The sequence below is a fragment of the Lonchura striata genome, chromosome 27 (genome assembly GCF_046129695.1).
Source record: "Lonchura striata isolate bLonStr1 chromosome 27, bLonStr1.mat, whole genome shotgun sequence".
Taxonomy (NCBI): domain Eukaryota; kingdom Metazoa; phylum Chordata; class Aves; order Passeriformes; family Estrildidae; genus Lonchura; species Lonchura striata.
The window spans coordinates 5,941,928-5,961,372 of record NC_134629.1 but is presented as its reverse complement, the minus strand read 5'-3'; the positions used below and the strand labels follow the sequence as shown (position 1 = coordinate 5,961,372).

At 56.3% G+C, this 19,445-nt stretch overlaps 2 protein-coding genes across 2 annotated transcripts in view; one reads left to right on the top strand and one right to left on the bottom strand.

Annotated features, from left to right (window-relative positions):
- Positions 1 to 4,551: 4,551 nt before the first annotated feature.
- On the bottom strand, positions 4,552 to 8,320 carry INHBC (inhibin subunit beta C). The gene is given in 4 exon segments (XM_021542523.3): positions 4,552 to 5,806; positions 7,681 to 8,026; positions 8,029 to 8,103; positions 8,105 to 8,320. Coding segments are annotated over 4 exon segments (1,371 nt in total). The 3' UTR covers positions 4,552 to 5,072.
- Positions 8,321 to 9,836: 1,516 nt separating this feature from the next.
- The window catches only part of R3HDM2 (R3H domain containing 2), a 45,402-nt gene continuing 35,793 nt past the window's right edge, over positions 9,837 to 19,445 (top strand). Inside the window, exon 1 of the mRNA XM_021542499.3 lies at positions 9,837 to 9,874. The gene's annotated coding sequence lies outside the window, so the exon portion shown is untranslated. The remainder of the gene's footprint in view (positions 9,875 to 19,445) is intronic.

Genomic DNA, 19,445 nt, shown 5'->3' with positions numbered 1-19,445 from the left:
GTTGGGTGCTGACAGAGGACCCAGGGGGCTCCTGGGATGACCCTGCAGCTCCTGGGGGTGTCACATCTCTGGGCTTTTGTCACTCTCAGCAGGTGATGGGTTTTGGGGTCTGAGCCCACCCCTCGGACCACCTGGTCCTTCCTCAGCCCGGGGCAGAGCTGGAAGGTCCAGTGAATACATGCACTGTGTTCCCTCCTGCTCACAAAATAAAAAGGGGATTTGTGTGTCCTGAGGACTCGGGAGGTGACAACCAGTGTCACATCAACCTGAAGATGTTTCTCGGATTCTTTGGAGCAGGATGTGCAGGCTGAGGCAGGGCACGGGCTGGCAGAAACCTCCCGAAAGTGATGCAAGATGCCACGGTGTTGGGGGATTGGCAGAGCCCAGCTGGAGCAGGGAACCCAGGGAACTTGAAGCCCTGCCAGGCCAGTGCTCCAACATGTCCTGTGCCCACTGCGCCGTGCTCCAAGGTCTTGACCACACGGAGCCCCTGGCCCTGGCCAAGCCAGAGGTGCCATGTAAACAGAGTCTGGGAAAAAGCACCCACCGGAGGTGATGCAACCTCGGAGCAAGGGGCAAAGGGCTCAGCTGACCGGGCCCGCTGGCAGCTCCCAGAATAGCCCAGGAATGTCAACAGAGAGGAAGGAGCGGGCACAGGCTGGCCCGGGAGCACAGATCCCACAGGGCCTGGGAGCCCTGGCCGCAGGCAGGACAGGATGGAGCAGGTGGCACTTCCAGCCAGGCCCAGGGCACACGTGCTGACGGGCAAAGGTGCTCCCACATGGAGAGCGACTTCTTAAACCACCTGGAGTGACAGGAGTAGGGTGATGCCTTCCCTCTGGCAGAGGACAGAGTGAGGTGGGATATGGGGAAGCAATTCCTCGCTGTGAGGTTGGTGAGGCACGGCCACAGGTCGCTCAAAGAAGCTCCCCCATCCCTGAAGTGTTCAAGGCCACGTTGGACAGGGCTTGGAGCAGCCTGGCGTGGTGGAAGGTGTCCTTGCCTGTGGTAAGGGCTGGAACTGGATGAGCTTTAAGGCCCTTTCCAACCCAAACCATCCCAGATTCTATGGTGCACACTTCCACACGTTCAGGCCCCCCCTCTCAAATTGTCTGCATACCTGCTCCATGCTGGACAGGCTCCTTGTGCCCCACACGCCCCTTCCCTGCTGTGCTGTATTTCTCCATCCCTGCCAGCTCCCAGAGCCAGGGCTGGGGCTGGCACAGCAGGAAACAGGAGACAAAGTTTGGGAAAACGGACAAGGAACCCTCTGGAACACCCACCCTCCATTCCAGGCTGCGAGCGGGGTGTCCCCAAAGGGATCAACCCTGTTGAACCTGCAATGGGGCAGCACCCCATTGTGGGTCTCAGATTCAGTCAAAGAAAGAAACTGAGAGTTTCTAGCCAGGCAGAAGCCTGGGAAAGTGCTGGGAAAGAATGTAAATAATTCTTTATCTCTTGTTTTTCACATTGTTTATAGTTAAGTTCTATCACCGTACGTCAAGCACTCTGCACCAATGCTGTGGGTTGTTTTCACTTCAGGACCAATGGATTTGATCCTTGCAAAGCTCTGTATAAAAGAGCAGTGTATTTTGAATAAATCAGAGTTTTACTCTCAGCAGCCTTCTGAGTCAGAGTCTTCTTCTCATTCCCCTCCTGCCTCGACAGCAACACCCCATGAGCCCCCACAGCACCTCCAGCTCAGCATCCGAGCCCCAGCCCCTCGCTCCTCGTGCCCCCTGGCACGCTCCAGTCCCGGATCTAGGGCAGGGGTCAGCACGGAGCTCTTGCACCCGTTGCATAATTGTGTTGTTGATTAAGCGGTTCCCAGAAAGCAAAGCCCAGGCACTGACCTGACCAAAATACCCCCCAAGGTCCCCCCCTGGGCCCAGCACCAGGTGCACACATGGCTCCGGGGCCTCTGACCCCGTGGCCGCTGGGGCGAACGTGGCACCTGGTGACCTGACCCGGAGATGACAATGGCTGGGCTAAGCCAGGACCCCCCAAGAGTTTGTGCAGCAGCACCTGGGCACGGCTCGTGGAATCATGGAATCATGGAATCATGGAATCATTAAAGCTGGAAAAGCCTGCATCGTTGAGCCCAACCCAGCCCAGCCAAGGCCGCCACTAAACCACGTCCCCAGCTGCCGCATCCACGTGTTTTTGAACACTTCCAGGGATGGTGCCCTGGACAACCCATTCCAGGCTTGGTCACCCTTTCCATGATGAAATTTTCCTTAATCTCCAATCTAAACCTCTCCTGTCACAGCTTGAGGCCGTTTCCTCTTGCCCTGTTGCTCGTTCCTCGGGGGAGAAGCACCAGTCACCACAGCGGTGGCACTGGCTGGGAATGGGCCATGAGACTGGGAATTAAACATTAACTCTTCTCAAGGCAAGGGAAGGGACTGTTAGAAATTCCCACCCCTCCTGGGAGCTGGACCTGCCCAGGGGGCACTTGGCACAGTGTGCTTGGACCTTTGCTTCAGAGGCTGTTGATTCTGGAAAAGGCTCCTTCCAGCACATCTGGCCCCTCCTGGAGTGGAGATCAAGGGGACATCGTATCTGTCGCCATCTGTGTCACATCTGCATCTGGGCTGATTCCATGGATGCCGTGTCCCCACGGCATTGCTGTGCTGGGGGCTGCAGGGTGGGCTCCCCACTGGCCTTACTGGTCCCAACAGGAAAATCTCCCAGTGCTGGGCCTGAGCCACCCCTTCCAAAGCCCCCTGGGAGATCAGGGGACACCAGCAGAGCACGGTGGCATGGCAGGGAGGAAGGATCCCTGGCTCCAGTCACCCTTCCCTGGCCGCACCTTGGTCACCCTGCATGGGAAGAGCCACTTTGGAATTCCTGAGCCTTGGCCACCCCGCGCTGTGGGTGAGGAAGGGGCTGTCGGCTGCATCCAGGTTCTTCTTTCCCATTGGAGTGGGACAAACCTCAGATCAGCATCTCAGGCTTGTGCTGCTTGAGCTGTAGGGCCACAGGACCAGCCAAGGGCTCTCTTGTCCCTTCCCTCCGTGCCCGCGGCTGCTGCATCCCAGGACGCTTGGCACTGGCTCCAGGGAAGTTGTTTGTTCAATAAATATAGACAGTGAAATGAGGAGTTGGAAAAAGAAGGGATAAAACAAACACCAAACCCTCTCTGGGTTTGCGCAAGCGGCCTTGGGTCCCAGACGGGATCGATCCCCGAGCCTTCCTCCCTTCCCCTGGGGCAGGAGCGCTGCGGGCCCAAGGCACCGCACCTGGATCTGGGGAGATGGGGGTTCCTGCTCCAGCAGGGCTGGTGGGAGGGTGTGTGCAACGCTGTCACACGCTTGTGGCCCTTCCATCCCTTCCATCCCTTCCCGTGCCGCCGATCCTCCAGGACCGCGCATCCCTGCTCCAGCCGGGGCTGCTCGTGGCCTGTGGCTCGCTCCTCCCGGAGCAGGCAGAGGATGTGAGGCTGGGTGGGGAGAGGCTCTGAGAGCACCTCCTCGCTCTTCAGACCCTTTCCCCACCTGCACCAGTTCTGTCCCAGCCTCTGGGGTTGGTTGTCAAGGCCTGGAGGTGGATCTCAGGACTGAGGTCACCTGGCAGGGGACATGGGGATCTCCATTCCATTTGGGCTTCATGGGGGCACCTGCTACAAGTGGCCAAGCGCCGTCACCTGCTCCTGGCTCCTCTTCATCCTTCTCCACATGCACAATGTGCATCCTGCCCTGGCTCAAGCACATCTGCTCACGGCTCATCATCCTGGAGTGGGTAGTGGATGCAAAGCTGGGTGGGGAGAGGATCTGACACCATCTCCTCCCTCTGCTGACCCTCTGCCCACCTGGATCAGCCGTGTCCTGGCCTCTGTGGTTGCTTGGCAGCACCTGCAGGGTGAACCCTAAAGCTGAATCACCCCTCAGGGATCACCCCAGGACGCCCACCCCAAATATCCCACCCCAGCACCTTCTCCCCTCTTTTCCTGTCCTCGTGGGTGGGGGACACGTGTGGAGGGGTGGAGAAACCCGAACCCGCGGTTACGTAACGGGGCAGAAGTGTCGGAGCCGCCCTTTGTCCCCCGCTCTCACGGCCCTGACCTGTCCCACTTCGCTGTCACCGGGCTGCGAGGGGCAGCGGGCCAGGGATGGGCCGAGGGGATGCTCTGCAGTGGGGGAGCTGGGGCCGAGGGGGCCTGGGGGGGTCCTGGCTGCCCCAAAGTCCGTCCGCTTCAAAAGGCAGAAGAGTTTCCCAGTTCTGTCCTGATTTGGGCCAGGGATGGCCAAATACAGGTGGTTTTGGTGGAATAGGGAATTTGGCCCAAGCAAGGAGTGGCGGCTTTCCTGGTGGGAATTACAGACCAGCTGTGCCCCATGCTATTTCCTGGATTTGGCTGGGATGAATGAGGGGTCCTGCATCCCCCTGGGAAAGGCAGCTGAGAGGGGCAGAGGGCGCGGGAGATATTTGGGAGCAGTGTGGAGAGGCCCAGTCCCACTGCCTGGGTTTTCAACGGCAGACTGGGTCTGTCCCGTGCCATCCCAGGAGCACTGGGAGGAAGATGTGCCAGTGAATGACAGGGCACACTCGTGCACACACCACTGGGAGTCTTTATTGAACAGCAGCCAGCTGGGATGCTTGGAGAGAGAGAACATTCCTCCCACTGGGACTGATTTCCCTCTCCTCTCCCTGCTCAGCCGCGTGTCCAGCTGAGTGGGGCCATGGGGTGACCCCTGTCCTCTGTCCTCGCCAGCCCCACAGCCCAGGTGGCCACTGGAGGGTCCTGTGCTGATGGAGCTGCACCCAGGGCGCACCAGAACCTTGGGCTGGGACGGTCCTGACCCGGCCTCTGCAGCATCCAGTAGAAGTCTGTCAGTCCATCAGTCCCTCCGAACTCCATCAGGAGCCAGTCAGAGGGGCTGTGAGAAGAGTCCATGGGCAGATACGAAGCCGTGTGGGAGGTGCGATAGGAGGGGACTCGCACATTCAGCATCACCCTCGATGCTTCACCCGCAGGAGGAGAAACCCCCCCGGCAGAGCTCCTCCCTCCCAGCCGGGAGCCGGGAGCCCCGTCCCGCCGTGTCCCGTCCTCCCAGCCGCTCCGGCTCGGCTCAGGTGCAGCCGCAGGAGTCCACGATCATGTCGGGGATGTCGGTCTTGACGATGTTGCTGTCGCGGTCGTAGTAGAGCAGGGAGAGGGGCCGGCGCTGGGTGGGAACGCAGCAGGAATCCACGGCCGCCGCCGCGCTCGCCGCCTTGATGCGGTTGAGGACGGCGGTGTGGAAGGAGGCGGCGAGGCCGGGAATTCCGGCCATGTGCAGCGGGCACAGCCCCGCGCAGTAATTCATGTGGTACCCCTCGGGCTGGATGATCCAGTCCTCCCAGCCGATCTCCTTGAAGTCCACAAAGAATTCCCGGCGGCAGCACATCCGCGAGTCCGCGCCGCAATCGACGCCGCGCCGACGGACGCGGTGCGGGGTCCTGGCCCGGGCTTGGGCCACCACAAACGGCCAGTGGGAATCGGACGGGAGAGGGGAACCCCAGTCCTCTGGCACCTCCAGTTCCACCGTGAGCCGCGGGGTCTGCTGGCCGAAGAGGCTCCGGACAGCCGCTCCGATGTCCAGCGTGGTCCAGCCGGGGCTCCGCACCTCCAGCCGCGTCTCGCTGGCCGCTGTCGAGTTGGGCCCCGCCGGCTCGGGCTGCAGGAGCCTGACGGTGACGGGCTGTGCCCCGCGGCCGGGGGCGGCCCAGAACAGGTACAGGGTGGCCTGCTGGATCTCAGTGCTCCCGGCCACCTCCTGGGAGAAGCGGAAATGCAGGCGGACGCTGTGGGATGTGGAGGACCCTGCGCACGGAAGAGCAGAGTCAGGAGCGAAGTGAAGAGGGGACTGATCCTGTCCCAGCCCTGCCACGGGGAAGGGGTGTGTTATGTGTGGTAAATATAATTCGCGCCATTCCTTGTGTGAAATATGGAATATTGGATACTTGTTAGATTATGCCCGTTTGTATTAGTTCCTCCCCACTTTGCAGGCGAGACTGGGTGTATATTGGAAACTGAGTCACAAGTAAAAGGATGTGACTCGGCCAGGAGATGAGCCATGGCTGGACTCCAGGTGTTGACAATTGGGACTCCAGGTGTTCACCATCAGGACTCCAGGTGTTGATCGTCGGGACTCCAGGTGCTGACCATCGGGTGCTGATCATCTTGGGTAAACGACCCAAGATGGATCTCATGGAAATGCTCAGACAGATCCATGTGAATGCAGCATTCCCGTAAATCTCACCAGGGATTCACCTACTCCGGACACTGAATTATTCCTCCTCATCACCAAAAAAGAAAATCTTATTAACCTATGGACTCTGAATAGAAGAAAAGACTGATTGCTGAAATCTTGGCCTCAGGTGGAATTTTCCCTATAAAACTTCCTTGGGCCAGGATGGAGGGGTGGGCATAGGGGAAAACCTCTGCTGAGGCTGACTCCGTTTTGCACACCCAGGGTCAATCCCCAGGCTTGGCTCTGTCTTTTTCCGTGGCTGGCTAGATAGAATTCGACCACTAATACAATTATCTTTATTTTTAATCTGGCTGAATAAATTCTCAGTTATAACAGGTGGAACAGGATCAGTAGAAGGGACACCTTCCACTATTCCAAGTTGCTGCAAGCCTCGTTCAGCCTGGCCTTGGACACTTCCAGGGATGGGACAACTTCTGTGGGCAACCTGTACCCACCCTTGCCGGGAGGAGTTCCTTCCCCAAATCCCATCCAAATCTCCTCTTTTCCAATGTGAAGCCATTTCCCCTTGTCCTGGCACTCCAGGCCCTTGTCCAAAGTCCCTCTGCAGCTCTCCTGGAGCCCATGTTGGTGCTGGAAGGGGCTCTGAGGTTTCCCCAGAACCTTCCCTTCTTCCTTGGCTGCAGAGCTGCTGCTCCTCCTGCCGGGGCCATGAGAGCACTCGGAGCTCCTGGCACAGCTCTGCCCGTGAGGACACAATCCCCTGCCCGTGCTCCAAGCCTGGGTTCACCCCCTGGCTCCATTCCAGCTGATGCTCCACCAAGCCAGGAGACAGCTCCCCATTGTCCTGGAGTGAGGGAACACAATGTGCCACGGAGCAGCATTGTACCCGGGGGGCTTTGAGGGCCTGCGAGGGGAGAGGAGCCCCCCCACCTCACCAAGAGGAATTTGGGTTGGGAAAGTGAGGGTGCAGGATGCTCTGTGGGATCAGGTGGTGAGTCTGCATCTCTCCAAGGAAAGCTGTCTGCGAGAAGTGGGATACTTTTATTCCAGTGGTGATTTTTTTTTTTTTCAGAAGCCCTGAGTGTGCTTTGGGGAGTTTTCTCTTCCCAGAAGCAGCAGATTTTGGAGTGAAATGAGGCACCCAGTGCTTTGGGTGGGATGTGGAGGCACAGTGAGCTGTGCAGCTCCATCCACACGCTACGGGCTGACAGAAAATGGAGGCTAAAAAATCCAATTTCGGAAAACGTGGCCATATGACCCCTTCACCTCCAGCACAAGGGGGGAGGGTTCAGCCGAAGTAGACAGAGCAGCACATCTGCACTCCGTGCCACCCACCCATCCGTGCGTGGTACGCTCGGCAGGTTCGGGATCTCCCGCAGCTCCCGGCAGCAGCGTTCCCCCATCCCGCTGCACCGCCCGGTACCGCCGTGCCTCCCCCACCTCCCTCCGCGCCCCCCGCCCGCGGGACGCGGATTTTCCTCACCCTGCTCGGCGAAGCTCAGCATCTCGTACTCCTGCAGCCGCATCCCGGGCCGGGCAGGGACGCGGCCGTCCCGGAGCATCCCGGGGCTGGCGGCCGCGTCCGAGCGCTGCGCTCGCATCCTGCGGAGCGCGGTCAGGAGGGCTCCCCGGGACGGCGGCTGCGGCACGCTGGGCCTGCCCGGTAAACCGAGCTTGGCCAGGATGCTCCGCTTGGCCAGCGCCAGGAGCGCGTCCCGCTGCGCTCCGGGAGCCAGCGCGGCCACCCCGCAGGCCGGGCACCACTCGCCCTTGGCAGCAGCCGTCCGGAGGAGGCTCAGGAGAAGGAGAGCCACGGTGACCATCATCTCCCGGTGGCGAGAGGCGACAGCGTGCGAGTGCCAGCGGTGTCCGAGAAGCAGAATGGGATGAGCCGGCGGGCGAGGGAGCGGAGCAGAGTGGCAGAACTGGACTGAGCGGGAGCACGGGGCGAGGATGGGCTCGTTCTCCTGACGTGGCCACAAATATTGGCTGATCCTGGCAGAGATAAACGCCCCTGCGCTCCGCCGGAGCCGCCCGGGCGCGGCCAGAGTGGCGAGGCCGCTCCGGTTAAGGTGGAGCCGGGCCGATGGTGCTGCTGCTCCGGGGGCGCGGAGCGGGGACATCGAGGCCACCCCGGTGCCACCCCGGTGCCACCTCGGTGCCACCCCGGCGGGGCGCGGGCAGAGACGTGGTGGGGACATCGGGGGGATCCAGGGTGTCCTGGAGGTCCCCGTGCGGTGTGGGGACCGCGGAGGTGGGGGATCCCCGAGGGCGGGGGATCTCTGGAGGTCGGGGAGCCTCAGAGAAGGGGGATTTTGGGGGGTCTTGGGGTCGTTGGAGATGGGAGGTCCCGACCGATGTGGGATCCCGGGGAATGGGGATGGCAGGATGAGAGATCCTTGGGGATGGGAGATCCATGGGGGGGATGAGAGATCCCTGGGAATGAGGGATCTCCAGAGATGTGGGACTCCCGGGGATGGAGACTCCCTGGAGAATTTGGACCCCGGGGAGATGTGGGACCCCTGGGGAATTTAGGATCCCTGGGGATGGAGGATCCCGGGGGATGCGGGTCCCTGGTGATGTGGGACCTCTGATTAATTTGGGATCCCTGGGGAATTTGGGACCCCCAGGGAGATATGAGACCCTTGGTGAATTTGGGATCACTGGGGATGGAGGATCCTGGAGGATGTGAGATCCCTGGTGATGTGGGACCCCCGGGGGTGGAAGATCCTGGAGGATGTGGGATCCCTGGTGATGTGAGACCCCCAGGGACATGTGGGACCCCTGATTAATTTGGGATTCCCGGGGATGGAGGATCCCGGAGGATGTGTGGTCCGTGGTGATGTGGGACCCCCGGGGAGCTGTGGGACCCCTGGTGAATTTGAGATCCCGGGGGATGCGGGACCCCCGGGGAGCTGTGGGACCCCTGGTGAATTTGGGATCACGGGGGATGGAGGATCCCGGAGGACCGGAGGATATGTGGTCCGTGGTGATGTGGGACCCCCGGGGAGCTGTGGGACCCCTGGTGAATTTGGGATCCCGGAGGATGCGGGACCCCCGGGGAGCTGTGGGACCCCTGGTGAATTTGGGATCCCGGAGGATGCGGGACCCCCGGGGAGCTGTGGGACCCCTGGTGAATTTGGGATCCCGGGGGATGCGGGACCCCCGGGGAGCTGTGGGACCCCTGGTGAATTTGGGATCCCGGGGGATGCGGGACCCCCGAGGGGGCCGAGCCGGGCTCCCGCGCGCGCGGGGCGTGGTCACGGCTGGTGGGCGGAGCCTATCTATAGCCCCGCCCACCTCCCCGCCCCTTTCCCTGCGGGGCGGCGCCGCTCCCTCCGCCGCGCCAGGGGGCGCCCGCGCCCCTCCCGCCACGCCCGGCGCGGAGCGTCGCCCCGGTTGCCGCAGCAACGCGGGCGCGCACGATGATGACGCCGCGCGCGGGGCGCGGTGACGCAGCGCGCACGCCGCGGGGGAGGGGCCGCCTCCTCTTTCCCTTTTTTTTTTTTTCCCCGTTTCTTTCCCCGTTTCTCCCCGTTCCGGCCGCCCTCCCCTCCCCCCTCCCCGTCCTGCCCTCCCCGCCGCCCCGCCCGGGTGGCCTGCGCTGGCCCAGGCCCGGCCCGGCCCGGGGTGGCGGCGGCGGCCCCGCGGCGCAGGGCCCGGCCCGGCGCGGCCCGGTAAGTGCGGGGGGGGTGGGGAGCGGGGCTGGGGGCAGCGGGGCGATCGCGCTGCACCGGGCACGGCGGCCGCCGCCGGGACCCGCCCGCGGTGTGCCCGCTCCGTGCCCCGCGGGGGCTCCCGGCCCGGGGCCGCTCCCGCCGGGGGCTCCCGGCCCGGGGCCGCTCCCGCCGGGGGCTCCCGGCCCGGGGCTGCCCCTCTCGGGGTCGCTCGCTGCGCGGTCCGGTTCCTGCGCTGCCCTTCTCGGGGGTCGGTTCCTGATCTCCCCTCTCGGGGTTCCGGTGCCCGTCCTGCCCCTCTCGGTGCCCGCTCGCTGCTGCTCCCGGCGGGGTCTCCGGGCTCCGCGGAGCCGCTTCCCCGGGCACGTTGGCGGAGCACGTGGAGCTGGAGCTGCCGGCACCGGGGGATGCCACCGGCAGTGCCCGCGGAGAGCCACAGGTGGGAGAGGAGCCCGGGGCCCTGCGGGGACCGGGAGGCGCCGTGCGACGTTCTGGTGTCCTCACGGACAAGGTGTTTGCTTGGAAATGCTTTTCCTGGGAATGATTCCCAGTCCTGGGGTCTCCCAACAGGTGGGAAGGTGCTGGTTTGGTGGGGTCCAGAGGGTCTGTGCTGATGGGATGCATGGAAAAGTGGGGGTTTTTTGGGGTTTTTTTTTTTGGTGTTTCCAGCCGTGGAACTTTAAATCCTCCCAGGGATTCTGGTTTTGGTACCTGCAGGAATTTGGGCTGAGGGTCGCAGTTGTTTGTGTCCCCTGGCAGGAGGTGTCATAGTTAATTAAAGTGCTAATTAAAGCGTCCTCGGGTCTGTTTGAAGTGTGCTGGTAGAAGTTTGTGCTTCTGAGCTTCTGCTGGAGCTGGTGGGCTGCGGGGAGGAACATCACCAGAATCCTCGGTGCTCATTCCTGGGGAATTTAAAATTCCTGGCTCCCAGTTCGGTCTCCTGGCTCAAACCTGACGTGGGCTCCACCTCCCTCCCCTCTTCCAAGATCTCCCTGTGGTGGTTCCTCATCCTTGGAGCTGATTTTCCTCTGCCTAATCCCACTGACCTGTGGCTGTAGGGATCCTCTTAACGCCAGCGTGGATCAGCTCAGGGGCACAGGAGCTTTTCCAGAGCTCCGGGAATACTTTGGTGATTCTGCAGTGGTGACAAAAAGGGAAGAACAAGGTGGATAGACCAAAAACCACTTAGAATATATTGTAATTTAAAAAAAGTTGACTTCTAATTATAACAGGGTAAATTTAAACATCTGTGTTGTCTCAGCCTTCACATGAGACTGAAAACAGAATAAATGTTTTTAAAGCACCTCTCAATTACCCCATCTCTGAAACAAAAAAAGCCGAAATCCCACACCCAAGGGAGGAGCAGCCCCTCGGGCTCTCTGCTCCTGGAATCCTTTGGTGATTCTGCAGTGGTGACAAAAAGGTGACAAAAAGGGAAGAACAAGGTGGATTTTTGGCCAACGTGCAGCAAACCAGGTGCAGAGTGGGCATTCCACAGTGCTGCAATCCCTGGGAAGCTGTGGGCTAAGGATACTTGGGATTCTGCTGAGGCTTACAGGAATTGTTTGCTCCTGGTGCTGTCACTGGAAGAGGGGTTGGAAGGAATTGCAGATCCCTGGAAGTGTCCAGGGCTGGGTTGGATGGACTTTGGAGCTGGGCTGGTGGAACTGGATGAGCTTTAAGATCCCTCCCAGCCCAAACCATTGCAGGATTCCCTGCTTAGAGGGGCTGGCCTGGATGGGGAGGAAACTGCTGGTTTATTTTATTTTTTTTTTTTTTTTTATGAATTCCCGAGTGTGGAGAAATGAATTTGTAGAGAATTCCTCAAACCTAACAGAAAGCTCACACAGTGTGCATCTGTGTACAAACCTTGAGATCAGAAACGCTGACTTAGAAATGCCATAGAATAAAACATTGTTGAAAGAGAAACAGAACTGGCTTGGATGGACCTTGGAGCTGGCCTGGTGGAACTGGATGAGCTTTAAAATCCCTCCCAGCCCAAACCATTGCAGGATTCCCTGGTTAGAGGGAGGAAACTGCTGTGCTGAGGGATGAATTCCCGAGGCAGGAGCAGCCCCTGCTGCCTGGGAGCAGTGGAGAATATCCAGGGCCAGCCCCTCCTTCCAGCTGTGACACCGGATCCCCCCTCGGAATCGAGTTCCCTTTTTAGCAGTGCTGCCATTTGTGTTGCTAAATTTAAGGTGGTGGCAGTGCTGCTGTTCCAAAACCTGCTTTGGAGGGGGAAGGTGCCTAAATCACCCCTTGGAGGTGCCTAAACCGCTGCTCCCAGCCCCAGCGCAGTTCACTGCACCTCATTATCTCGTTTAATATTAATTAAAGCCAGATCAGCGCTCATTTGAATAAATTGATTGGGTTTTAATTGTTTTCAAGGGGGAGGTGGCTGTCCCAGGGGCACCACAGAGAGATCAGTGTCCAAACTTTCAGAGCAGCTTTGGGAGCTCTTCTCCCACCTCAGGCACTCCAGTGCAGCAGGTTGGGGTCCCTCAGTGAGTTGTTCCCAAGTAATTTGGAGCAGGAGGTGCAGCCAGAGGCAGGGAACACAGCTTGGCACCTTGAAGACTTCTCAAAATGTTTGGGTTGTTTTTTTTTTTTGGCTAAAGAGAAACTGAATAAATCAATCTTGCCACTATTCAGGGCTGCTGGTGCTTCCCCTGCATTCCTGTGCCAAGGTGCTTTTCTTGCCTTAAATTCTTCCCAAAGAACCACTTCTGGCTGGATCCAAAGGCTCCAGCAGAGGTTGAAATCCATGTTAAAATGCTTTAATGCCTGTTGAGATGATCCTGAGCCTCTCACCATGGCTGCAGGAGCAGAACTCGCAGTGGATTCATTGCCCAAGGGAATAAACAGTGGGAAGTGTTGGTGTTCTCTGTGTTTGTGGCAGCCCTGGCAGGGAGGGGGATGTTGGCAAGAAACAAAAGTATGGGACGGGTGGATTCGACTCCTGCACTGGTCGGAATCTTTTTTTAAGGATGGATTTTGGAAGTGCCTGTTGGTGTTTGGTAAAGACTTAGAGAGGTCAGAGACCTCCAGGTGTATCTGGAGGAGGACAGTGGAGCCTGGGAAAGGCTGGAGCAGCAGGAGGAGGGTCTGGAGAACTTCTGAGGCAGCTGTAGGGGCTCAGCCTGGAGAAAAGGAGGTTCAGGGGGAACCTTCTGCCCCTCCACAACTCCCTGACAGGAGAGTGCAGCCCAGGTGGGGCCTGGCTCTGCTCCCAGGGAACAAGGACAGGACAAGGGGAAACGGCCTCAAGTTGCACCAGAGAAGGTTTGTCTTGGAATTTTTCCATGGAAAGGGTGCTCAGGGAAGGGGCTGCCCAAGGAGGTTTGGAGTCCCCATCCCTGGAGGTGTCCAAGGGCTGAAGGTGGCACTCAGGGCTCTGGTGGGAATCAGGCACAGCCTGGACTCGATGGTCCTGGAGGCTTTTCCAACATCAGTGATTCCACGATTCTGTGGAACAAGTGGCTGACCTGACAGTGCTTGACAGCCTGACACTTCTTGACCACTCTTTCCATGAACAAATCCCTCCTGATGTCCATCCTGGACCTCCCCTGGCACAACTTGAGGCCGTTTCCTCTCACCGTGGTGTGCCCTGGGAGCAGATCCCAACTCCACTCTCCCATCAGGGAGTTGTGGGGTGGAAATTCCCCTCTGAGCCTCCTTTTCTCCAGGCAGCTCCAAAGCCTGACCACTTTTCCAGGAGGAAATTCCTCCTGATGTGCATCCTGAACTTCTCCTGGAGGAATTTTGAGCTGTTCCTTCTCCTCCTGCTGTTCCTGGGAGCAGATCCCGACCCCGCTCTCCCACCAGGGAGTTGTGGGGTGGAAATTCCCCTCTGAGCCTCCTTCCCTCCAGGCTGAGCCCTTCCCCAGCTCCCTCAGGGTCTCTCCAGACCCTTCTCCTGCTGCTCCAGCCCTTCCCCAGCTCTGGCCACGCTCCAGCCCCTCGATGTCCCTGTGGCCGGGGGGGGCCCAGCAGTGCCAGCACAGGGGGACAATCCCTGTGCCCACGGCTGGGACAGCCCAGGTGCCATCCTGGCCACACCTGGGCACACCTGGGCTCTGTCCAGCCGCTGGCACCAGCACCCCCAGGGCCTTTCCAGCCCCTCTCCCCCATTCTGGAATGTTCCACGGGGTTGTTGTGATCCACATGCAGGACCCAACGCTTGACCTGAGTGAGTTTCCCTCCCCTCCAAGCCTCCCGCATCTTTCCTTGCACCTTCCCTTGCATCCCTGCCTGGGTTGCATTCCAGCTGAGGGCTGTGGGCACAGGTGGGCATCCCTCGTGCCCCTCAGCGCCAGGATTCCCCGGGGTGATGGATCCAGGGGTTCCTGGGAAGGGCTGGGTGATGGATCCAGGGGTTCCTGGGAAGGGCTGGGTGATGGATCCAGGGGTTCCTGGCAAGGTTTGGGGTGATGGATCCAGGGGTTCCTGGCAAGGGCTGGGTGATGGATCCAGGGGTTCCTGGGAAGGGCTGGGTGATGGATCCAGGGGTTCCTGGCAAGGTTTGGGGTGATGGATCCAGGGGTTCCTGGCAAGGGCTGGGTGATGGATCCAGGGGTTCCTGGCAAGGGCTGGGTGATGGATCCAGGGGTTCCTGGCAAGGGCAGCTCCGTTCCCAGTTCCCATCCGGGAGCAGGAGCTGTCTGCGTGCCGCAGGCTGAGTCACTGCTGCTCCTTCCCGGAGAATTTCGGGGATGATTGAGTGTGGGCAGGCCCAGCCCACTCGACACAACAGCTCCATTAAGGTTTTTTTTAATGAAGTTTTTCAATTTTTGCTCTTGTTTTGACATCTTTTTTTCCTTTGAGGAATTGATTTCTCCTGAGCTGAGTTTAGACACAAAATCCACTTTGTTTGGGAAGGTGTTACCCTAAAACTGCCCTCTCTTGGGGAGGCTTCAGGCAGGAAATTCCACGAGGAAATGGGATTTTGTGCTGCCTGCTTCCCTGTGTTCAAAGGAGCAGGAATTTGAGCCCAATCCTGTTGGGATTTGACCCTGGATGGGGGAAAAGTGGGGAGCGTGGAAAAGGAAGATCCAGAACGTGGGGAATGCTGAGGTGTTCGTGTCCTGCCTCTGTGGCTGGCTCGGTTTCTCCAGCCTCAGCCCGTTCTGTCTATTTAAATACATCCCTATGCCAAAATTTTGGGGTTTTCTTTGCCCAGCTCCCCCCCAGGTTGGCTTCAGACTGGGACATGGAATTTATGGAATTTGTTCTCCTTGACTCTGCCTGGATGGATGTGAACTCCTCACTGAGCTTCCCACAACAAGGAAAAATCCCAAATTCCTGCTGGGATGTTACTGGGAGGGTCCAGCAGCAGATTTGCCAGGCTGGGGAGAGCAACTTCCCTTTTACCAGGGAATTTTGGAATTCCAGGATATTTTGGTTTATGGGGGACCTTAAAGCTCATCTCATTCCAAGCCCCTGCCAATCCTGATGGGTATTCCCAGTTTTTGGAGAGTCTGGGGATGGATTTTGGATTGCAGGAATCTGCTCTTGCCACTAGTGGGGGCGTTGGGAGTTTCTCCTCCATCTCCTCCCTGACCAGCAGCTTTTTTAGGAATTTTGGTCCTGTCAGAGTCTCCTCACAGTAGCTGCTGCCACATCTTCCCTACATTTATTTTCACGTTTGTTGGGAAAACTCAAGAAATATTTATGGAAAGCCTCTTAAGTCTAGAATTACCTGCACACCATCGTAACAATTTTATTTTCCCTGATTAAAACTCGCTCTGTGTTTGGTGCTGAGTGGCAGCTTCCCATCTCGCAAATCCTTGGGAAGGGCAGGATGGTTGCTCACGAGGAAGCAGAGGAAAAATCCGCGTCTTTCTGGAGCTATTTCTGAAGCTGAGAGAGGAGGAGAGAACGCAGCCATCTGCCAAAGTATTGCTGCAAAAAAAAAAAAACAAAAACCACCTGGAAATCCCATTTTTCCCTTTGGAGCATCCCAGTGGCAAACTGGGCTCAAGGGGCTGTGCCTTGGACTGGGGCTAATTAATAATGAATGATAATTAATAGGGAATGGGACGCGTTTGGTGCAGGGGCAAGGAGCTGGTAATGATTTTTCCTGCATCCTTTTTTTTGTTCTAATTCCCACCGGGAAAATCCAGGTGACACCTGCACCGTTGAGGATATTTTAGGGTAGCACAAACTTGGGTCGCTTTGGGGATTTTTTAGGATGCAGGAGGGGCGATGGAATCCTGAGCAGCCGTTTTGTGCTTCTTGCCTGACTGGGGGTGGTGCTTGCGTGGTGCTGGAATGGTTTTGAGAGCTAGATTGTATATTTATTTCTATTATTTTAATATTTTATTTTATATTTTTGTAAGTATATTTTACATATCTTTAATATTAATATTAATTTTATTTTTTATTTTTATATTTTCATTCTATATACTTACGTATGATATATTTTATACATATTATTTAAATTTTATTTTTATATTTTTATTTTACATACTTTTATACATACTGTAATTTTATTTTTATATTTGAATTCTTATTTTTCTATTTTCATTTTATACCTACTATTTTAATTTTTATATTTGAATTTTTATTTTTCTATTTTCATTTTACATACTTATATATTTTATACATATTTTAATTTTTCTATTTTCATTTTAATTTTCCTATTTTTATTTGATATACTTATATATCATATATTTTATACGTATTCTTTTAATTTTATTTTTCTATTTTTCCATGTATATATTTATTATTATATATAGTTTATATTTATATATAAATATGAAGACATAAAATATATATTAATATAATTAAAATATATAAAATATAACATATAATATAAATATATAATGTAAATATATAATATATAATATAAATATATAATATATATATGCAGACGCAGCTCGAGGCAGGACCTTTCTGCACCCCCAATAAACCTCATTCCCAAGGCTCGGGCTAATGGGGTTACAGGCACTTGATGTTTTAGGGGATGGATACAGGTACGGGCTGAGGTGGAACAGTCCACTTGACCCCTGGACCCATCCGTAGGCAGGAGCATTGTCCAGCTAGCTGGGAGAACTGTTCTCATCCTGGCTGTATTATTTATGAATAATTATATTTATCCATCTTGCTCGACAGCAGGACCCTCGGATTTGGGGGTGTTGGATGCTGGCACAGGCAGGGAGGGAGTGGTTGCCGTGATCACGAATCTGCAGCTGAGCCAGCTTTGAATGGTGTGAAAACCCCAGCCTTGGTCTGGGGTCTTGTGTGCTGGAAAAGTCTCTCCTCCAAAGAAAAACTCCGCAGCCTCTTGTTGTTGGGTCTCAAGGCAGTTTATTGTGAGTTATCTAAAAGATTTTCTTCTCTGGCTACTGTAGTTTGCTCAGCAGCTCAGGCAGACACACACACACTCCTGTCACCCTCTCTGTCTGCTGTCTTCTTCTTCTCTCCCCACCCAGGGCTGCTGCTATCTTTTATATGATATATTATGTGTTATATGTTTATAGTTTTCCCCCAATACCTACTACCTATATTACCAAGTGCTTTTCTACTCTAAACGAATCTATAAGTGCCAACATCACCAAGAACATGGAGGCAAGGAAGAAGAAGGAGGAAGAACAGGATCAGCCCACTTTCTTCCATCTTAGAACTTCTGACCCCCATGTACAAAGTAAAAACCCCCCTATACAAGTGTTAAAACCCCCCTGTACAGTGCTAAAAAAATTTTCCCCTCTGTTTTGTAACTACTTTTACTATCCTATCTAACCCTTTGTGACTGCTTGTTCCACCTCCAAAGTTGGTAACTCATTCCATAGCTCAAACTCAAAATCACAGCTGTTTCCAGCTGCCTGCCAGGGTCTAAAATGCTTCTGAGCAAGGCCTGGAACCTCTAAAAATGTCTGAGGGACATTTTGAGTTCCAACAGAATGGAAAAGGCCCTTTTTAAAATAGAAAGTGGGATTCAAATTCTTTGTGCTGTCTGAAGAATGGTTCCAACCTGGGCTGAGGGAAACACGGAACCAGAGTGGGCTTGGGAAGGTCCTTGAGGGCCTGTGGTGTCTGTGTGAGTGTTCATGTCCTCGCTGAGCCCTGGCAGCACCTGACATTGAGTCACCCCAGGCAGCCTCTCCATCTCCAGCTCCTCCCTGCAGTCCCTGTGCTCCTGGTGTCCTTGGGAGCAGATGCTGTCTGGAGCCTGCTTCTACCTGTGCATCCCGGTAATTAATTAATTATTGGCAGCTGCTGCACCCTGAGCAAGGTCAGGCCCATCCCAAAGAATAGCTGAGCTCCAGCTCCTTGAGGGTTTTTCCTCTCCCTCGTCCCCGTGGTGCTGTGGGGGTTGAGATGCGAGGCTGTCCCAGATTTGGGGATTTCCCCCTTTCCAAGGGGACAGGGAGTTCTCTGCTCTGGGTGGATGCACAGAATTCCCTTGGAAAGCTCTTCTCCCTTCCCTGCCACTGTCTGGCCCTGGGAGATCCCAGCCAGTGGCATCCCAGTGCCACCCCGCTGGTTTAGACAAGTAAATCGCTTTTGTGAAGTGTTTTTGCAGGAGCAAGAACCTCTTGCCCTGGCTCAGTTTTCTCTGGAAAGAGCTTTTTTATTAAAACTTTTTTGTTTCCAACACTGTCACAGAAGCCATCCTGCTACTTTATGCCACCTGAGGTAGCTGAGCTATCAAGGGTATGATGTTTGTCTATGAGAGCCTTTAAGCCTGACTCAGATAAAACAGTTTAGTGTCACAAATCCTGACTTTCCCCTCTTCCCGTGGAATTTGTCCACTGCCTAATTGCCGTGTCTCCCCTCCATGGGAGCTGGGCTGGCAGACAGAGCCTGGCCTCATGCACACGTGTCAGCCAGAGAAGGAGGGAATGTCTTCTTGCTTTTCCCTTTGTTTCCTCCTCGCTGGGAGTGTTGGGCACTAGCAGCTTCCCTGGCAGCCAGGAGCAGCAGCAGTACCTGGAGCTGCTGCATCTTTCCCGTCCTCGCTTTCCCTGACCCAGTTTCACCGTGTGGCTGCGATTCCAGAGCTGAGGGATCTCAGATGGAGAGGCAGGAGCTGCACGTGGGGCTTTGTCCAGGCTGCAGGGGCTGATTCACTCTTCATCCTCCTCATCCTCCTTCCACCTGGGATTTGCTGTCTCCCATGTAGGAGAGGGCTGCAGCTCAGGAAATCCTCTTGCACGTGCTCCGTGTGGAGGAAACGCTCACAGGGATGGACAGGGATTTTGGGAAGAGCTGCATGAGCTGTGGGAGGCTGCACCTGTGCTGTCTGGGGCAGGTGCTCGTGTCCTGGAGGCTTTCACATTCCAAAATCTGCTGATCCAACTGCCCAAGTGCCAGAGATCAGGTCTGCAGGCTCTCATGGAGCTGCTTTTTTTCCTCCTTTATCTACAGACAGTTGGGCCTCGACAGAGGGGCTGGAGCTGGTGGGATTTCTTTGAAAACAGGGAGATCTGGAGGAAGGGGAGAGCAGCATTCTGGGGTTTCTCCTTGCACAGCAACTGTAAGGCTCCAGCACCCATCCTTGAGGATTCTGAGGCTGCCTCTGACAACAGAAAGCTCCTTAGCAAAATAAAGCTGTGGCTTCACCGGC